Below are 22052 nucleotides of genomic sequence, written 5' to 3'. Positions count from 1 at the left end.
GACTATTACATGACCATGAACTATATGCATGTGTGAGTCTATTTAAGAAATAAGGCACGAGGAGGTGTGGTATATGGCGGGCTAAGGACTGTCCTTAGCACGACGCAACGCGGAGTGCCTGGACACAGCCCTTAGCTGTGGTATATTGGCCATATATCACAAACCCCTGAGGTACCTTATTGCTATTATAAACTGGTTACCAACGTAATTAGAGCAGTAAAAATACATGTTTTGTCATACCCCTGATATACCACGGTTTTTAGCCAATCAGCATTCAGGGCTCGAACCACCCAGTTTATAATTGTTTTTGAAGCCCAGATGTACATACAGTATGTGATTTTATGATGGTATATACACTTGACTGAGTGTGTCTGTGTTCATGGTAGAGTTAATTAGCATTAGTATCACTTTGTCATTCAGTGCATGTGTTTGCACTTTACTGATTGGCGATGTGTGTCTGTGTGTTTAAGTGTATGTGTGTGTTTTAAGTGCATGTGTGTTTAAATTGCGTGTGTGTGTGTTTGTGCGTGTGGGCTCTTGTCTGGGTCGTATTTCCCTGTCCTCATCTCCAGTTGAGGTTCTCTTTGATGAGAGGGTAATTCCAGCTGTAATTGGATCTCAATGCCCATTAAGCCTCTTTAATGGGCTGCCGGTAATAATACACTCATTCTTTAATGGGTTGCCGGTAATAATCCACTCATTCTTTAATGGGCTGCCGGTAATAATCCACTCATTCTTTAATGGGCTGCCGGTAATAATCCACTCATTCTTTAATGGGCTGCCGGTAATAATCCACTCATTCTTTAATGGGCTGCCGGTAATAATCCACTCATTCTTTAATGGGCTGCCAGTAATAATCCACTCATTCTTTAATGGGCTGCCGGTAATAATCCACTCATTCTTTAATGGGCTGCCGGTAATAATCCACTCATTCTTTAATGGGCTGCCGGTAATAACCCACTCATTCTTTAATGGGCTGCCGGTAATAACCCACTCATTCTTTAATGGGCTGCCGGTAATAATACACTCATTCTTTAATGGGCTACTGGTAATAATCCACTCATTCTTTAATGGGCTACTGGTAATAATCCACTCATTCTTTAATGGGCTGCCGGTAATAATCCACTCATTCTTTAATGGGCTGCCGGTAATAATACACTCATTCTTTAATGGGCTGCCGGTAATAATACACTCATTCTTTTATCTGAATCATAAAGCCCCTTGTGCTTAAGAGCCACTGGTCAATCTCACTAAAGCAAAGGAAAATTAAGAAAGGCTCATTGTCATTTCAAGCCATACATCTTGGGGTTTTGATATCAATATAAAATGTGGCTATCAAGGCTTCTCTTTTATTTGATTTCTCATCATTTATTTCTTGTTTGCAAATTTTTCCCGTAGTCCCTTTGCTGTGTGAGTTTTAGACTGTTGACTTAAGAAAGTTACATTATTCTCTTAATTACTTTTTATTCAGAGAATAGATTGTATTAGGAGAGAAAAACATTTAAATGAAGAATGTATCAACAATAGTACAAAGACCAAGGTAAAAGACACAGGGATTCTGAGCATGAACGAGTGATTGTATAGTTCCTGGCAAGGTGTCTGAATGTCTGACGTGATCTTTAACCTCATCTATCTCTGAAGAGAACTACGAAGTCAAAATATGAAGGAGCTAGCTTCTCTGATTGAAAAGTCACCTCATCTGTAATCTTCGAAACCCAGAACTAAAATGTTGTGTAATTGCATCAGATGCTCGATTATGTTCTGGGGGTAAACGTGTTAGAATAGAAACTAAAACGAGGAGTGGAAGCATGGCGGTAGCTCCTCCCCCCTCTCTTTGCAAGTTACAGGCAAGTTAAAACTTTTGACTATGGCCCAAATGTCCCCTCCCCTTCTGAAATCGTGATTCGTCCAAAATGATCAGTGGCCCAAAAAAATGCACCGGAACGTAGTTCCTCGTTAGTCGTCGCATCCCACAGTCTATTGACAGATGCTACAATACCATTTAATGTACGTGCGTCTGTAACCGATGTGAAATGGCTAGCTAGTTAGCGGTGGTGCGCGCTAATAGCGTTTCAATCGGTGACGTCACTCGCTCTGAGGCCTTGAAGTAGTTGTTCCCCTTGCTCTGCAAGGGCCGCGGCTTTTGTGGCGCGATGGGTAACGATGCTTCTTGGGTGTCAGTTGTCTATGTGTGCAGACACAAGAGATGACCTACTCTGTAATCTCACTTTGTAAAGAATAACAGAGCTCTTCAATCAGATGTTCCTAGACATTGTATAGCGGTAAAGGAGACCTTTGGGTGGCTATCAGCCTTATTGGTGCAATAGTATTACATGACTGAATCCACTGAGAGTTGGAACCTGCTTCCTGTATGTCCCTGACATTGACAGGCATTCCTTTCAACCTGCACCCAGATAAAAGAGCCACTGAGCATACCCTTAACCTCCTAGCCTTCTGCTTTTAGCATTTCCTTCTCACCATTCCCCTTTCTCTTGGTCAACCCTTCTCTCTTTTTTATCCCTTTTCTTCACTCGACCCTCGTTTCCTCTCACGCTCCTCCTGTCAGGCTAACAAACTATTGGCTTTCCCTCTGAGGCCTGGGAGAGAGCTGGCGGACTGGAGGAGAGCCTGTGGACTAGGGGTACCACCAGGAGGGCAGGATGAAGAGAGGGGGGCTGGGGGGGCCAGACGGGGAGGCTGGTTGTTACAGCAGATGGATAGCAATAGTAGTGTGCCCCGTGGAGCCTGGGCCTGGCTGTGTGTAAACAAAGCGGAAGGCTCATCTACCCACAGCGGCCATTACGGCAGCTCTCAGCGTGCCGCACAGCACATCTGCCCAAGCAGGGAGCCATCACTCTCTCTTCATCACACAGCACACATAGCATTTGTATTCAGCAGGACTGCTAATGTTGAGCAGCAGAGCGTCTTACAGCTGTCGAGTTCAGACAGGCAAGGTGCTGCGACATAAAAGCCTTGTGCACATATTCAATAGTCAGCAGAACAAAATGAGTTTCATCCATGTTGGGTGGATCGTTGGAAGTCTTCCAGTGTAAGCTTTCGTTAGCTCCATGCCAGGTAGCTGGGTAGATAGTTGGGGAGAGGGGCAGGAGAAAGAGGCAGGGGAGGTGTCACTTTTTCTCTCTCTCCCGCAGTGAGTCTGTCAGGTCCAGAGGTCTCACGCTACACTCCCCTCCACAGTTCTAGTCACACATCACCATCTAGTGGACATATATATTATCTCAAATGCACAATTGATTTTATTTAGTGTGCTGTGCTATATCACTTTCTACATGCCATACTACAGTACAGTGTTGTGCCATTAATACATTTCCCACAGGAACTGCTGCTGTGGCTGACTGCTGCATCTCACCAGGGGGCACTTCCGATGCAGCACTCTGCTGGCTGGCTGGCTCTAGGCACAGTTCCTCAACCAGAAAGACCATTACTAGTAATCTCACTGTGTGTGTGTGTGTGTGTGTGTGTGTGTGTGTGTGTGTGTGTGTGTGTGTGTGTGTGTGTGTGTGTGTGTGTGTGTGTGTGTGTGTGTGTGTGTGTGTGTGTGTGTGTGTGTGTGTGTGTGTGTGTGTGTTTGTGCTGCCTAAAACCACTATGCCTATGTGCCAGTGTGAATAGCTGTAATGAAGTTTGGTGTGCTGTGCCATCTGAAATGAACACCATTGTGTTTGTCTTTTGCAGGAGCTGCCAGAGTATGACTAGCCTGTTCAGTAATACCGTGTCCCCAGCCAAAGATGGCTGCTCCTCTCTGCCCCGCCGACCCAGCAACCTCAACAAACCTCCTCTCCGTGCCCTCTACGACCTGCTCATCGCACCCATGGAAGGGGTGAGCGTGTGCACATTTGATAGAGAGGGAAGGAGGAAAGACAGAGAGAGAAAGTGTTTATAAGTCCAATATTAATACCACTCATCACTCCCTGTCTCTGTTTGTCCAGGGCCTGATGCATTCCAGTGGTCCCGTGGGCAGACACAGACAGCTGATATTGGTATTGGAGGGGGAGTTGTACCTCATCCCCTTCGCCCTGCTGAAGGGCAGCTCCTCTAATGAGTACCTGTATGAACGCTTCAGCCTCATTGCCGTGCCCTCCATCCAGGGTCTAGGGATCAGCTCCAAGGTCAGAATTGGCTTTTATTTGAATGCCATCACTTCTTTTATTGCTGTTACTACCACTGTCAAGCCCCATGTTACATTCTATCATTGTCATCATTGGCCTCTCTCAATGTGTCCTCAGGGTCATTCTCGGCGGGTGGGGCCGGCTTCCTGTGGGGGCGTGTCCATGGCAGCTGTGGTGGGTAACCCTCGTCTGCCATCCTCTGTGATGGACCGCTGGCTGTGGGGGCCCATGCCCTCGGCCGAGGAGGAGGCCCTCATGGTGTCTGAGCTGCTGGGCTGCCATCCACTGGCTGGATCCTCTGCCACCAAGGAGAGGGTGATGAGTGCCCTCACTCAGGCCGAGTGTGCACACTTCGCTACCCACATCTCCTGGAAGCTGGCCGCCCTGGTGCTCACACCCAACCCAGAGAGCATACCCGGCGGGGCAGGGGCGGGTGTGGGGACTGGAGGGAGAGGGGCAGGGGGCGGGAAGAGAGGCAGTGGAGGCAAGGGCAGGAAAGGCTCGTTTGGGAGCAGCTACACCATCCCAGAAAGCCTGCACCTGCAGGATGATGGGAGCGACGCAGAGAGTATCTGTGACAGCCCTCCCCTGCAGGAGTTCCTGCTCACCGCTGCTGACATACTGGACCTGAGGCTGCCTGTCAAACTGGTGGTGCTGGGGTGAGTGGATCAGGAGAGGGGCGGCTGGCCTAATGTGGAACACCTCTTATTTCAAGTGGTCCAGGAGAGGGGGGAACCGGATTCTATAACAAAATGTCCACTCTGTTATCCACTGATAGTTATGTAGTTATGCTGTGGTAGATAAAGATATAGCCGACAGTGCAGTAGTCTAGTATTGGTGATAGAGGGTTATGTAACCAGGTGGTGGTGTGTGTGTGTATCTTATCTACAGGTCATACCAGGAGTCCAGCAGTAAGGTGACAGCAGACGGTGTGGTAGGTCTGACCAGGGCCTTCCTGGCTGCTGGGGCCCAGTGTGTCCTGGTGTCTCTGTGGCCTGTTCCTGTGTCAGCCTCCAAAGTGTTCGTCCATGCCTTCTACACTGCTCTGCTCAACGGGACCAAGGCCAGCGCTGCCCTCGCAGATGCCATGAAGACTGTCCAGAGCAGCAAGCAGTACTCCCACCCCTCCAACTGGGCAGGTTAGACACATTCTACTTCCACACACTCAGTACTCCCACCCCTCCAACTGGGCAGGTTAGAGACATTCTACTTCCACACACTCAGTACTCCCACCCCTCCAACTGGGCAGGTTAGAGACATTCTACTTCCACACACTCAGTACTCCCACCCCTCCAACTGGGCAGGTTAGACACATTCTACTTCTACACACTCAGTACTCCCACCCCTCCAACTGGGCAGGTTAGAGACATTCTACTTCCACACACTCAGTACTCCCACCCCTCCAACTGGGCAGGTTAGAGACATTCTACTTCCACACACTCAGTACTCCCACCCCTCCAACTGGGCAGGTTAGAGACATTCTACTTCCACACACTCAGTACTCCCACCCCTCCAACTGGGCAGGTTAGAGACATTCTACTTCCACACACTCAGTACTCCCACCCCTCCAACTGGGCAGGTTAGAGACATTCTACTTCCACACACTCAGTACTCCCACCCCTCCAACTGGGCAGGTTAGAGACATTCTACTTCCATACACTCAGTACTCCCACCCCTCCAACTGGGCAGGTTAGAGACATTCTACTTCCACACACTCAGTACTCCCACCCCTCCAACTGGGCAGGTTAGACACATTCTACTTCTACACACTCAGTACTCCCACCCCTCCAACTGGGCAGGTTAGAGACATTCTACTTCCACACACTCAGTACTCCCACCCCTCCAACTGGGCAGGTTAGAGACATTCTACTTCCACACACTCAGTACTCCCACCCCTCCAACTGGGCAGGTTAGAGACATTCTACTTCCACACACTCAGTACTCCCACCCCTCCAACTGGGCAGGTTAGAGACATTCTACTTCCACACACTCAGTACTCCCACCCCTCCAACTGGGCAGGTTAGAGACATTCTACTTCCACACACTCAGTATTCCCACCCCTCCAACTGGGCAGGTTAGAGACATTCTACTTCCACACACTCAGTACTCCCACCCCTCCAACTGGGCAGGTTAGAGACATTCTACTTCCACACACTCAGTACTCCCACCCCTCCAACTGGGCAGGTTAGACACATTCTACTTCCACACACTCAGTACTCCCACCCCTCCAACTGGGCAGGTTAGAGACATTCTACTTCCACACACTCAGTACTCCCACCCCTCCAACTGGGCAGGTTAGACACATTCTACTTCTACACACTCAGTACTCCCACCCCTCCAACTGGGCAGGTTAGAGACATTCTACTTCCACACACTCAGTACTCCCACCCCTCCAACTGGGCAGGTTAGAGACATTCTACTTCCACACACTCAGTACTCCCACCCCTCCAACTGGGCAGGTTAGAGACATTCTACTTCCACACACTCAGTACTCCCACCCCTCCAACTGGGCAGGTTAGAGACATTCTACTTCCACACACTCAGTACTCCCACCCCTCCAACTGGGCAGGTTAGACACATTCTACTTCCACACACTCAGTACTCCCACCCCTCCAACTGGGCAGGTTAGACACATTCTACTTCCACACACTCAGTACTCCCACCCCTCCAACTGGGCAGGTTAGACACATTCTACTTCCACACACTCAGTACTCCCACCCCTCCAACTGGGCAGGTTAGAGACATTCTACTTCCACACACTCAGTACTCCCACCCCTCCAACTGGGCAGGTTAGAGACATTCTACTTCCACACACTCAGTACTCCCACCCCTCCAACTGGGCAGGTTAGAGACATTCTACTTCCACACACTCAGTACTCCCACCCCTCCAACTGGGCAGGTTAGAGACATTCTACTTCCACACACTCAGTACTCCCACCCCTCCAACTGGGCAGGTTAGACACATTCTACTTCCACACACTCAGTACTCCCACCCCTCCAACTGGGCAGGTTAGAGACATTCTACTTCCACACACTCAGTACTCCCACCCCTCCAACTGGGCAGGTTAGACACATTCTACTTCCACACACTCAGTACTCCCACCCCTCCAACTGGTCAGGTTAGAGACATTCTACTTCCACACACTCAGTACTCCCACCCCTCCAACTGGGCAGGTTAGAGACATTCTACTTCCACACACTCAGTACTCCCACCCCTCCAACTGGGCAGGTTAGAGACATTCTACTTCCACACACTCAGTACTCCCACCCCTCCAACTGGGCAGGTTAGAGACATTCTACTTCCACACACTCAGTACTCCCACCCCTCCAACTGGGCAGGTTAGACACATTCTACTTCCACACACTCAGTACTCCCACCCCTCCAACTGGGCAGGTTAGAGACATTCTACTTCCACACACTCAGTACTCCCACCCCTCCAACTGGGCAGGTTAGAGACATTCTACTTCCACACACTCAGTACTCCCACCCCTCCAACTGGGCAGGTTAGAGACATTCTACTTCCACACACTCAGTACTCCCACCCCTCCAACTGGGCAGGTTAGAGACATTCTACTTCCACACACTCAGTACTCCCACCCCTCCAACTGGGCAGGTTAGACACATTCTACTTCCACACACTCAGTACTCCCACCCCTCCAACTGGGCAGGTTAGAGACATTCTACTTCCACACACTCAGTACTCCCACCCCTCCAACTGGGCAGGTTAGAGACATTCTACTTCCACACACTCAGTACTCCCACCCCTCCAACTGGGCAGGTTAGAGACATTCTACTTCCACACACTCAGTACTCCCACCCCTCCCACCCCTCCAACTGGGCAGGTTAGACACATTCTACTTCCACACACTCAGTACTCCCACCCCTCCAACTGGGCAGGTTAGAGACATTCTACTTCCACACACTCAGTACTCCCACCCCTCCAACTGGGCAGGTTAGACACATTCTACTTCCACACACTCAGTACTCCCACCCCTCCAACTGGGCAGGTTAGACACATTCTACTTCCACACACTCAGTACTCCCACCCCTCCAACTGGGCAGGTTAGACACATTCTACTTCCATACACTCAGTACTCCCACCCCTCCAACTGGGCAGGTTAGAGACATTCTACTTCCACACACTCAGTACTCCCACCCCTCCAACTGGGCAGGTTAGAGACATTCTACTTCCACACACTCAGTACTCCCACCCCTCCAACTGGGCAGGTTAGACACATTCTACTTCCACACACTCAGTACTCCCACCCCTCCAACTGGGCAGGTTAGAGACATTCTACTTCCACACACTCAGTACTCCCACCCCTCCAACTGGGCAGGTTAGACACATTCTACTTCCACACACTCAGTACTCCCACCCCTCCAACTGGGCAGGTTAGACACATTCTACTTCCACACACTCAGTACTCCCACCCCTCCAACTGGGCAGGTTAGACACATTCTACTTCCATACACTCAGTACTCCCACCCCTCCAACTGGGCAGGTTAGAGACATTCTACTTCCACACACTCAGTACTCCCACCCCTCCAACTGGGCAGGTTAGAGACATTCTACTTCCACACACTCAGTACTCCCACCCCTCCAACTGGGCAGGTTAGAGACATTCTACTTCCACACACTCAGTACTCCCACCCCTCCAACTGGGCAGGTTAGAGACATTCTACTTCCACACACTCAGTACTCCCACCCCTCCAACTGGGCAGGTTAGAGACATTCTACTTCCACACACTCAGTACTCCCACCCCTCCAACTGGGCAGGTTAGACACATTCTACTTCTACACACTCAGTACTCCCACCCCTCCAACTGGGCAGGTTAGAGACATTCTACTTCCACACACTCAGTACTCCCACCCCTCCAACTGGGCAGGTTAGAGACATTCTACTTCCACACACTCAGTACTCCCACCCCTCCAACTGGGCAGGTTAGAGACATTCTACTTCCACACACTCAGTACTCCCACCCCTCCAACTGGGCAGGTTAGAGACATTCTACTTCCACACACTCAGTACTCCCACCCCTCCAACTGGGCAGGTTAGAGACATTCTACTTCCACACACTCAGTACTCCCACCCCTCCAACTGGGCAGGTTAGAGACATTCTACTTCCACACACTCAGTACTCCCACCCCTCCAACTGGGCAGGTTAGACACATTCTACTTCCACACACTCAGTACTCCCACCCCTCCAACTGGGCAGGTTAGAGACATTCTACTTCCACACACTCAGTACTCCCACCCCTCCAACTGGGCAGGTTAGACACATTCTACTTCCACACACTCAGTACTCCCACCCCTCCAACTGGGCAGGTTAGACACATTCTACTTCCACACACTCAGTACTCCCACCCCTCCAACTGGGCAGGTTAGACACATTCTACTTCCATACACTCAGTACTCCCACCCCTCCAACTGGGCAGGTTAGAGACATTCTACTTCCACACACTCAGTACTCCCACCCCTCCAACTGGGCAGGTTAGAGACATTCTACTTCCACACACTCAGTACTCCCACCCCTCCAACTGGGCAGGTTAGAGACATTCTACTTCCACACACTCAGTACTCCCACCCCTCCAACTGGGCAGGTTAGACACATTCTACTTCCACACACTCAGTACTCCCACCCCTCCAACTGGGCAGGTTAGAGACATTCTACTTCCACACACTCAGTACTCCCACCCCTCCAACTGGGCAGGTTAGAGACATTCTACTTCCACACACTCAGTACTCCCACCCCTCCAACTGGGCAGGTTAGAGACATTCTACTTCCATACACTCAGTACTCCCACCCCTCCAACTGGGCAGGTTAGACACATTCTACTTCCACACACTCAGTACTCCCACCCCTCCAACTGGGCAGGTTAGAGACATTCTACTTCCACACACTCAGTACTCCCACCCCTCCAACTGGGCAGGTTAGACACATTCTACTTCCACACACTCAGTACTCCCACCCCTCCAACTGGGCAGGTTAGACACATTCTACTTCCACACACTCAGTACTCCCACCCCTCCAACTGGGCAGGTTAGAGACATTCTACTTCCACACACTCAGTACTCCCACCCCTCCAACTGGGCAGGTTAGAGACATTCTACTTCCACACACTCAGTACTCCCACCCCTCCAACTGGGCAGGTTAGAGACATTCTACTTCCACACACTCAGTACTCCCACCCCTCCAACTGGGCAGGTTAGACACATTCTACTTCCACACACTCAGTACTCCCACCCCTCCAACTGGGCAGGTTAGAGACATTCTACTTCCACACACTCAGTACTCCCACCCCTCCAACTGGGCAAGTTAGAGACATTCTACTTCCACACACTCAGTACTCCCACCCCTCCAACTGGGCAGGTTAGAGACATTCTACTTCCACACACTCAGTACTCCCACCCCTCCAACTGGGCAGGTTAGACACATTCTACTTCCACACACTCAGTACTCCCACCCCTCCAACTGGGCAGGTTAGAGACATTCTACTTCCACACACTCAGTACTCCCACCCCTCCAACTGGGCAGGTTAGAGACATTCTACTTCCACACACTCAGTACTCCCACCCCTCCAACTGGGCAGGTTAGACACATTCTACTTCCACACACTCAGTACTCCCACCCCTCCAACTGGGCAGGTTAGAGACATTCTACTTCCACACACTCAGTACTCCCACCCCTCCAACTGGGCAGGTTAGAGACATTCTACTTCCACACACTCAGTACTCCCACCCCTCCAACTGGGCAGGTTAGAGACATTCTACTTCCACACACTCAGTACTCCCACCCCTCCAACTGGGCAGGTTAGAGACATTCTACTTCCACACACTCAGTACTCCCACCCCTCCAACTGGGCAGGTTAGACACATTCTACTTCCACACACTCAGTACTCCCACCCCTCCAACTGGGCAGGTTAGACACATTCTACTTCCACACACTCAGTACTCCCACCCCTCCAACTGGGCAGGTTAGAGACATTCTACTTCCACACACTCAGTACTCCCACCCCTCCAACTGGGCAGGTTAGACACATTCTACTTCCACACACTCAGTACTCCCACCCCTCCAACTGGGCAGCTTAGAGACATTCTACTTCCACACACTCAGTACTCCCACCCCTCCAACTGGGCAGGTTAGACACATTCTACTTCCATACACTCAGTACTCCCACCCCTCCAACTGGGCAGGTTAGACACATTCTACTTCCACACACTCAGTACTCCCACCCCTCCAACTGGGCAGGTTAGAGACATCCTACTTCCACACACTCAGTACTCCCACCCCTCCAACTGGGCAGGTTAGAGACATTCTACTTCCACACACTCAGTACTCCCACCCCTCCAACTGGGCAGGTTAGACACATTCTACTTCCACACACTCAGTACTCCCACCCCTCCAACTGGGCAGGTTAGAGACATTCTACTTCCACACACTCAGTACTCCCACCCCTCCAACTGGGCAGGTTAGACACATTCTACTTCCACACACTCAGTACTCCCACCCCTCCAACTGGGCAGGTTAGACACATTCTACTTCCACACACTCAGTACTCCCACCCCTCCAACTGGGCAGCTTAGAGACATTCTACTTCCACACACTCAGTACTCCCACCCCTCCAACTGGGCAGGTTAGAGACATTCTACTTCCACACACTCAGTACTCCCACCCCTCCAACTGGGCAGCTTAGAGACATTCTACTTCCACACACTCAGTACTCCCACCCCTCCAACTGGGCAGGTTAGACACATTCTACTTCCACACACTCAGTACTCCCACCCCTCCAACTGGGCAGGTTAGACACATTCTACTTCCACACACTCAGTACTCCCACCCCTCCAACTGGGCAGCTTAGAGACATTCTACTTCCACACACTCAGTACTCCCACCCCTCCAACTGGGCAGGTTAGAGACATTCTACTTCCACACACTCAGTACTCCCACCCCTCCAACTGGGCAGGTTAGACACATTCTACTTCCACACACTCAGTACTCCCACCCCTCCAACTGGGCAGCTTAGAGACATTCTACTTCCACACACTCAGTACTCCCACCCCTCCAACTGGGCAGGTTAGACACATTCTACTTCCACACACTCAGTACTCCCACCCTTCCAACTGGGCAGGTTAGACACATTCTACTTCCACACACTCAGTACTCCCACCCCTCCAACTGGGCAGGTTAGAGACATTCTACTTCCACACACTCAGTACTCCCACCCCTCCAACTGGGCAGGTTAGACACATTCTACTTCCACACACTCAGTACTCCCACCCCTCCAACTGGGCAGGTTAGAGACATTCTACTTCCACACACTCAGTACTCCCACCCCTCCAACTGGGCAGGTTAGAGACATTCTACTTCCACACACTCAGTACTCCCACCCCTCCAACTGGGCAGGTTAGAGACATTCTACTTCTACACACTCAGTACTCCCACCCCTCCAACTGGGCAGGTTAGAGACATTCTACTTCCACACACTCAGTACTCCCACTCCTCCAACTGGGCAGGTTAGAGACATTCTACTTTCACACACTCAGTACTCCCACCCCTCCAACTGGGCAGGTTAGAGACATTCTACTTCCACACACTCAGTACTCCCACCCCTCCAACTGGGCAGGTTAGAGACATTCTACTTCCACACACTCAGTACTCCCACCCCTCCAACTGGGCAGGTTAGAGACATTCTACTTCCACACACTCAGTACTCCCACCCCTCCAACTGGGCAGGTTAGAGACATTCTACTTCCACACACTCAGTACTCCCACCCCTCCAACTGGGCAGGTTAGAGACATTCTACTTCCACACACTCAGTACTCCCACCCCTCCAACTGGGCAGGTTAGACACATTCTACTTCCACACACTCAGTACTCCCACCCCTCCAACTGGGCAGGTTAGACACATTCTACTTCCACACAGTCAGTACTCCCACCCCTCCAACTGGGCAGGTTAGACACATTCTACTTCCACACACTCAGTACTCCCACCCCTCCAACTGGGCAGGTTAGACACATTCTACTTCCACACACTCAGTACTCCCACCCCTCCAACTGGGCAGGTTAGACACATTCTACTTCCACACACTCAGTACTCCCACCCCTCCAACTGGGCAGGTTAGAGACATTCTACTTCCACACACTCAGTACTCCCACCCCTCCAACTGGGCAGGTTAGACACATTCTACTTCCACACACTCAGTACTCCCACCCCTCCAACTGGGCAGGTTAGAGACATTCTACTTCCACACACTCAGTACTCCCACCCCTCCAACTGGGCAGGTTAGACACATTCTACTTCCACACAATCAGATTGGCTTGGTTTGTCACCTCCAACTGAGTAGATCCCACTGGACACTCACTGTCTGCATCTCTCTTTTCCTCTCCTTCCTGTTGATCTTGTGGATGTGTCTGTCCAGGCTACATGCTGATTGGTAATGACGTGAAGCTGAACAGCCCCTCGTCTCTGATTGGCCAGGCTCTAGCAGAGATCCTACAGTATCCAGAGAGAGCACGGGATGCTCTGCGGGTCTTACTGCACCTTGTGAGGGTCACACACACACACACACACACACACACACACACACACACACACACACACACACACACACACACACACACACACACACACACACACACACACACACACACACACACACACACACACACACACACACACACACTCTTACATTAGTCTAAATCCCCCTGTCCCCACCAGGTGGAGAAGTCTCTCCAGAGGATTCAGAACGGCCAGCGTAACTCCATGTACACGTCCCAGCAGAGTGTGGAGAACAAGGTGGGGGGCGTCCCAGGCTGGCATGCCCTGCTGACCGCTGTGGGCTTCCGCCTGGACTCGGCTGGCACCGGCATCCCTGCTGCTGTTTTCTTCCCCACAGCAGACCCTGGAGACAGGCTACAGCAGTGTAGCACCACCCTGCAGTCAATACTTGGTAGGCAGTGGTCCTTGGCAGGAGGACATGGGACTGGGGATAGGACAGTGAGGTGGAGAACAGCTCCAGACATGAACTGGGCCTCCATCTTTCTACTATAGAATATCAAAAGTTACAATACTGCTTATCAGGTGGCTTTGTGTGCTTTTTACCAACACACAGATAGTATAACCAGTGTTTTACTCTTCTACTGAATGTATGGTATATTAAATGCAGCTTGAAAGAATGCTGAATAATGAACCATGTGCTTTAACCGTGTCGCCCAGGTCTACCGCCCCCAGCTCTCCAAGCCCTGTGTAAACTCATCACCGCCTCCGAGGCAGGAGAGCAGCTCATCAACCGGGTAGGCCCCAGCACCACAGCAGCACAGCAGCACAGCAGCACAGCACCACAGCACCCCAGCAGCACAGCACCACAGCACCACAGCACCACAGCAGCACAGCACCACAGCACCACAGCACCATAGCAGCACAGCACCACAGCACCACAGCAGCACAGCACCACAGCACCCCAGCACCACAGCACCACAGCAGCACAGCACCACAGCACCACAGCAGCACAGTGTTACTGCTCACCACTGGAGTGTAGTATTTAGTGTCTTGCAACTCCAGAGAGGGAGACATTGTGTATTATGAAGGAAACAGAAACCCGACTCTTCCCATTATCTGAGCCGCTGGGGACTTACTTCATTTTTTTATATATATGTTTTTTTATTTAACTTTTATTTAACCAGGCAAGTCAGTTAAGAACAAATTCTTAATTACAATGACGGAAAATTGTGCGCCGCCCTATGGGACTCCCAATCACGGCCGGATGTGATACAGCCTGGATTCAAACCAGGGACTGTAGTGACGCCTCTTGCACTGAGATGCAGTGCCTTAGACCACTGCGCCACTCAGGAGCACTGAGCCCTTAAAGGCCCAGTGCAGTCAAAATTCATTGTTCCTGTGTTTTGTATCATATTGTACAACAGCTGATGAAAATAACACTGTAAAAGTGTGAAGAAATGTATTATAGTTATTTCCTGATAGTTGTTGCTTGAAAATACAATCTACACAGGACCTTTTAATCAGCCTGTTTGTATGGGTGGACTTTCAGCCTGCCTGGTGACATCGCCAGGTGATACATTGGTTAATAGACCAATAACGTTTAATTTTACTGTATTTATTTATCTGTATGTATTGTCCCCCATGATGAAATCGGGGAGGGGACTGTGGATCTGTCTCCGTCTGTTATTATGTTTTTACAATAGTCGCGATATATCAGACAGCACTGCGTCTTGGCTTAGAGATCTGACATTTACAAAATTGTACTGATTGTCCAAAGAGGAGAGGAGAGCTATAGTAATGAAATGTACGTACGATAGTCACACAATATATCTCAGACACAACTGGCCCGATCTTGACGAAACTTGGGTGAATGATGCGTCTTGTCATATTTGTACTTTTTACTGCTCTAGGGCTATTATTAATGCTTGGATAACCTTATCTACTATTATGTCTAGATTTATTTTTTCATTCTTTATGAGGTGTGCACTGCGCATAACACCGGAATAAGTATCACTGACTGAATTATCGCTGTGAATCATTGTAATGTTTGTCTATGTGTCAATTGATTCCGTAAGGGATGGGTTGCCAACTGGAGATTTGACACGAAAATACAATTTCATTAATTAACTCATTCAATCATTCATTCATTCATTCAACAAAGAGAGTCCCAAACCTCTCTGCCAATAACAACTCGTTTTAAGTTTTCCCCTTCCCACTCAGATCACTCCAAGACAGTCCTAGCTTGCTTGAGAAATAAACTCAGCAAAAAAAAGAAACGTCCCCAACTGCGTTTATTTTCAGCAAACTTAACATGTGTAAATATTTGTATGAACATAAGAAGATTCAACAACTGAGACATAAACTGAACAAGTTCCACAGACATGTGACTAACAGAAATTGAATAATGTGTCCTTGAACAAAGGGGGGGGGGGGCAAAATCAAAAGTAACGGTCAGTATCTGGTGTGGCCAACAGCTGCATTAAGTACTGCAGTGCATCTCCTCCTCATGGACTACACCAGATTTGCCAGTTCTTGCTGTGAGATGTTACCCCACTCTTCCACCAAGGCATCTGCAAGTTCCCTGACATTTCTGGGGGAAATGGCCCTAGCCCTAGCCCTCACCCTCAATCCCATTGACGTGCTCAATGGGATTGAGATCCGGGCTCTTCGCTGGCCATGGCAGAACGAACACTGACATTCCTGTCTTGCAGGAAATCACGCACAGAACGAGCAGTATGGCTGGTGCCATTGTCATGCTGGAGGGTCATGTCAGGATGAGCCTGCAGGAAGGGTACCACATGAGGGAGGAGGATGTCTTCCCTGTAATGCACAGCGTTGAGATTGCCTGCAATGACAACAAGCTCAGTTTGATGATGCTGTGACACACCGCCCCAGACCATGATGGACCCTCCACCTCCAAATCGATCCGGCTCTAGAGTACAGGCCTCGGTGTAACGCTCATTCCTTCAACGATAAACGCAAATCCGACCATCACCCCTGGTGAGACAAAACCGCAACTCGTCAGTGAAGAGCACTTTTTGCCAGTCCTGTCTGGTCCAGCGACGATGGGTTTGTGCCCATAGGTGACGTTGTTGCCGGTGATGTCTGGTGAGGACCTGCCTTACAACAGGCCTACAAGCCCTCAGTCCAGCCTCTTTCAGCCTATTGTGGACTGTCTGAGCACTGATGGAGGGATTGTGCGTTCCTGGTGTAACTCGGGCAGTTGTTGTTGCCATCCTGCCAGAAAGGGATCTGGGCTTTTGTTTCCACATTGGTGGTGACCATAACATTTGAAACATTCCAAGCATGTATGATATATGAGGTATTCCTGACAGCACACTGCAAAGGCAACTATGCATGGTGATTCAATGGTTTTGTGTAATATGTGTCTAATGTATGACACACTACCCATCAGTTGTGTTTTTCTGTTTCCCTGTGTGCCCTTTGTGTCCCCATTGGACCTGGTCTCCTCTGCTCTTTGTGAATGGGCTGTCCTGTATGCATGCACTAAAAGCCTCTTCTCTCTCTCCTGCCCCTGTCTCTAACCTGCGGTCTGAAGGCTGTTAAAAATATGGTGGGAATGGTAAGTGTGCCTCCCCCTCTACACCTCGTCCCACCCCATCCCACCCCTCTCCATTTCACTGCTGCTTTAAACCACCTAGCACAATCCTCTTGCATCAACTTTAACTGAGCAATAGATTAAATGCATGTGAAGCATGCTCTGTTCTTTAGCACTTACGGTATGTACTGTATGTAGTTTTCTTGTGGTGTGATTTTCATATAAGCCCTTGGGCTTCCAATCACACCTTTATTTGTTTTTATCTGTATTGTTGTCTATCACTTGTTTTCTTTGGTGCAAATAAATTAAACTTAAACATGTCTCATACAGTTCCAGTTACTGATGTACAACCTCTACTAGCTCCAAGTTTATAGTATAGTGCTGTTTGGGCCAACATTCCACTGCTGGGCAGTGCAGCGTTATCAGTGTTCTTGGGTTTACAACCCTGGTTCACTCAAGGTCAGGATGAAAGGATGAACATTCCACGTATAAAGAAACAGAGCATGAACAGAGAAGAGAAAGGGAAGAGGGCATGTTAATCAAGTGGTGACAGTACTTCAGGTCAGTTTGACAAAGGTTTCTCTGTTCCAGGCTGAATAATCCCTAAACAGTGAGGGTGAGTGTGGCCCGGGGGTCACGCGTTAAACTCCCACAGAGGAGGAGGAGATGGTTCCCTCCTAATCTAAACCACCCTGAGCCACTGAGCCATGCGCCACAGTAAAGCTACTGTAGTTCTGATAGGCTGAAGAGCCAATCCCCTGGGAACTAAGATCAACCCTACACAGGGTCAAAGGGCAGAGGCAGAGTTACTAAACCTGACAAAAATTAACTCTTCCTTGCCACAACAGAGATGGTCATGGTGGAAGTCATTTTATGACACTGGTTTATGGAGGAAAACAGTTGACTTGAGCACAACCATCACACATTTGTCCATTTTGTTCTACTTCACTACTTAAAAAGTATATCCACTTGGTCTATCAGTAGCCATTGATCCCATCAACAACTCAGGTCCATAAAAGTTGGTATAGACCAGTTAAAGGTATATAGCTTCCTCCTTTACTCCTGTCTAATCTCCTGTATTTCTTTCCTCTTCTGTCCCTCCAGCTCCACCAGGTGCTGGTCCAGCTTCAGACAGGGGAGAAGGAGCAGGACTTCTCTCTGCTGCCCATCCAAGTGTCCATCAGTGTGCAGCTCTGGAGACTGCCAGGCTGCCATGAATTTCTGGCTGCACTAGGTGAGATACAGTATATCAATAAAATAATTATCCAAATGGATATAATTTCCTAATTTGTCAGTAGTAGGAGTAGCTGTGTGTATGCTAGGCAGGTATGTGTGCTGTGTGTGTGCTAGTCAGGTATGTGTGCTGTATGTGTGCTAGGCAGGTATGTGTGCTGTATGTATGCTGTATATATGCTAGGCAGGTATGTGTGCTGTATGTGTGCTGTATGTATGCTGTATATATGCTAGGCAGGTATGTGTGCTGTATGTATGCTGTATATATGCTAGGCAGGTATGTGTGCTGTATGTGTGCTGTATATATGCTAGGCAGGTATGTGTGCTGTATGTATGCTGTATATATGCTAGGCAGGTATGTGTGCTGTATGTGTGCTGTATGTGTGCTAGGCAGGTATGTGTGCTGTATGTATGCTGTATATATGCTAGGCAGGTATGTGTGCTGTATATATGCTAGGCAGGTATGTGTGCTGTATGTATGCTGTATATATGCTAGGCAGGTATGTGTGCTGTATGTATGCTGTATATATGCTAGGCAGGTATGTGTGCTGTATGTGTGCTGTATGTGTGCTAGGCTGGAAGAGTAACTGTCCTGTGTGTGTGCAGGATTCGACCTGTGTGAGGTGGGACAGGAGGAGGTGGTACTGAAGACGGGCAAGCAAGCCAACCGCCGCACCATGCACTTTGCCCTCCAGTCCCTGCTGGCACTGTTTGGTAAGTATCGTATTTGTAGATACACAGTGATTAATGATTATAGTTGATTGATACATGATACATTAATGTATACCATAACATGTTTACCCTTACAATTATTTCCCACTCTTCCCCCTCCCCCTCGCTCTCCCCCTCTCTCCCAGACTCCACAGAGCTGCCAAAGCGTCTCAGCCTGGACAGCTCGTCTTCTCTGGAGTCTCTGGCCTCGGCCCAGTTTGTCTCCAACCCCCTACCGCTGGGCTACCCCAGCCTGCCCTTCTCCCCACCCTGCCTAGACAGTCTGGCCTCAGACGCCATCTCCGTCTACAGCCTGAGCTCCGTGGCCTCCACCATGAGCTTTGCCTCCAAATCAGAGTGTGACTTCCTGGGCCATCGACAGCGTGGTGGGGCCACAGCACACTTCTCTGCCCACAAGCACCCGCACATTCCCCGCAGTCGCTCCTCTCCTCACGGGGCGGCTGCAGCAGCAGGAGGGGGCCGGGGAGATGACGAGGAGTATGAAGGCTTTTCCATCATCAGCAGTGAGCCTCTGGGAAGCCACTGTGACTCCCTGCCTCTACCTCCGGGTCACGGGCAGCGCCACCTCCACCGTGGGGGCAGGGGTGTTGTCAGTAGTTCCAACTCGGGCGCTGGGCGGGGTTACCAGGTGTCTGTGTCGTCACGAGGCAGTGTCAGCACCCCCACCTCCCCAGTCAAGACCAGCCTGGTTCCCAGCCCCAACCCTCCCCTCCAGAAGGTGCCAGGCAAGGTGAGCAGCTCAGACACAGGTGAGTCGGACCAGTCCAGCACTGAGACAGATAGCACCGTCAAGTCCCAGGAGGAGAAGACTGTCCCTCTGGACCCCCAGGAGCTGGCCCAGAAGATCCTGGAGGAGACCCAGAGCCACCTGCGGGCGGTGGGAAGTTTACAACGGGCTGGGGCTGAGGGGGCTGCAGCTGGAGCTACCTCAGCCAGGAGCTCTGCCTTCCGCTCCTCAGAGACCAGCGCCTTCAGCCGTCCCAGCAGCAGCGCCAGTGTCCGCGTCCAGTCCTCCCCACGACCCAAACCTCCCTCCCGCTCTTCCTCCCTGCAGAAGATCAGCTCTGGTTACAATAGCCCTGCAGCCTCGGAGACCTCTCTAAAGGATGGCAGTCACCCCTCCCCTACCCTGGACAGCCACGCCCAGTTCAAGCTCAAATACCCCAGCTCCCCCTATAGTGGTCACATCTCCCGCTCTCCCAGTAACGTGTCCCCCAGCTCTGGCCACCAGTCCCCGGCTTGCAGTGCCCCATCCCCAGCTCTCTCCTACTCCTCCACGGGCTCTGCCTGCTCCAGCCCTGCCGATGCCCCAGACCTGGACCGCCTCAGGAGGGGCGTCATCGATGAGAAGGTTGTGGCCATCCACAACCTGAAGACATTCTGGGCCAACACGGCGTCCCAGCAACAGCAGCAGCATCTGGGTCCAGTCCGGGCTCTCCGTGGCACCCCAGGACCCCTGGTCTCTGCCAAGAGAGATGTGCTGAGCCTTCTGAACCTCTCCCCACGACACTGCTCCCCCAGCGACGCCCAAGACAGCCTGGAGCTGCGGGAGCTGGGGCTGCAGTCGTTGGACAGGGGCAACAAGAACCCTTCCAATGGACACAACCCCAGAAAGGTGGCCCCCTCGCCCTCTATTTCCACGAGCAGCAGCCCTGGTGCTCGCTCTATCAGACTACCTGCCGGCAATGGATACAAGTTCCTCTCCCCTGGCAGGTTTTTCCCATCCTCCAAATGCTGAGACACTTTAAATGGTCCTATTTCCTGTATTTTGCCTACCACTTGTTATCCTTTGTACTGGGGGAGTTGGGCACTTTCTGGAGGGTCACTATTGGCCCACCGAACTTGATTGACAATGAAAAGTACATAGTCAGCCAATGAGAGTGATCCCTCAGAGGCTCATGAATGCTTAGAAAGTGTCTCGTCATTGTGCCCATAACACGGTCAATGGCAATGAGAAAGACTCAAAGACCTGATACTGTGTTTGTTTGTGTGTGTGTGTGTGTGTGTGTCAGGTAGACTTCAATGCCAATCGGTATTTCCTCCAAAAAATGTGCTATTTGTGTGGGCCAAGATGAAACCGCTCCAACTGGTCTCCTCCATTCTATTTTTGTTTCAATTTAATGATTATTGTTATTATTATTGTTTGTTATTAATATTAATATTATTATAATTATTATTGTTTTGTAAATTAAATCCAGTGTTTCACAATCAGTATTAAGTGTTTTTATATTATTAAAAAAGTGAACAAAATTGTACCATGTAAAGATGGATAAATAAAAAAAATAAAAAAGATTACATATTTTTTATTGAAATCGAAACTGGCATTTTGCCTGATTTCTTTGTGAATTGAGTGTCTGCTCCACAGCATGGATTCCCTTGCTATTCAATGTTAAGTACCATGTATGACTTTTTTGTCCATGATTTTGGAAATTAAACAAGGAAGTGTCATGACAACCATCTCTGTCATTTATCAGTAAACCTGTTTCAATAAAAATCATGTTTGCTTTCTAATATTTTTGCCTTATTTTATTGCGTTGATGATTTAGCCTGCTGATGAAAATGCTGTATCACTGCATTAATGACTTTGGAAAGATCTTGTGACTACAATACACAGTTTGCTGTGGGCAGTGCAATTACACATCAGAGTAGAAGTGCTCACCAAGATATTTTAAGATGAACGCATGAATGGTAAGTTGCTTTGGATAAGAGTGTCTGCTAAATAACTCAAATGTAAGCATAAAATTAGTGCTGATCTAGTATCAGGTCCTCCTTCTACATGTAATCTTAATAATTAAGATCTGAAAATGATCCTAGATCAGCACTCGTACTCTGATATGTTTTATGAATACAGGCCCTGTGCTCCAGTGACGTGTGGTGAGGTCGGTGGCTGGGT

The 22052-nt window shown here is 49.8% G+C and overlaps 1 protein-coding gene across 1 annotated transcript in view; it reads left to right on the top strand.

The window, feature by feature from the left end:
- The window catches only part of LOC120062977 (tetratricopeptide repeat protein 28-like), a 243632-nt gene extending 221975 nt beyond the window's left edge, over positions 1-21657 (top strand). Inside the window, exons 14-23 of the mRNA XM_039013028.1 lie at positions 3697-3841; positions 3951-4130; positions 4248-4789; positions 5022-5269; positions 13556-13680; positions 13855-14086; positions 14353-14429; positions 18299-18428; positions 19034-19141; positions 19285-21657. Of these exons, the coding sequence (XP_038868956.1) occupies positions 3697-3841; positions 3951-4130; positions 4248-4789; positions 5022-5269; positions 13556-13680; positions 13855-14086; positions 14353-14429; positions 18299-18428; positions 19034-19141; positions 19285-20897 (3400 nt within the window). The 3' untranslated portion in view covers positions 20898-21657. The remainder of the gene's footprint in view (positions 1-3696; positions 3842-3950; positions 4131-4247; positions 4790-5021; positions 5270-13555; positions 13681-13854; positions 14087-14352; positions 14430-18298; positions 18429-19033; positions 19142-19284) is intronic.
- The last annotated feature ends 395 nt before the right edge of the window (positions 21658-22052 follow it).

The sequence above is a fragment of the Salvelinus namaycush genome, chromosome 18 (assembly GCF_016432855.1).
Source record: "Salvelinus namaycush isolate Seneca chromosome 18, SaNama_1.0, whole genome shotgun sequence".
Taxonomy (NCBI): domain Eukaryota; kingdom Metazoa; phylum Chordata; class Actinopteri; order Salmoniformes; family Salmonidae; genus Salvelinus; species Salvelinus namaycush.
Note: the sequence above shows the minus strand (reverse complement) of the source record. Positions and strands in the feature narration are given on the sequence as shown.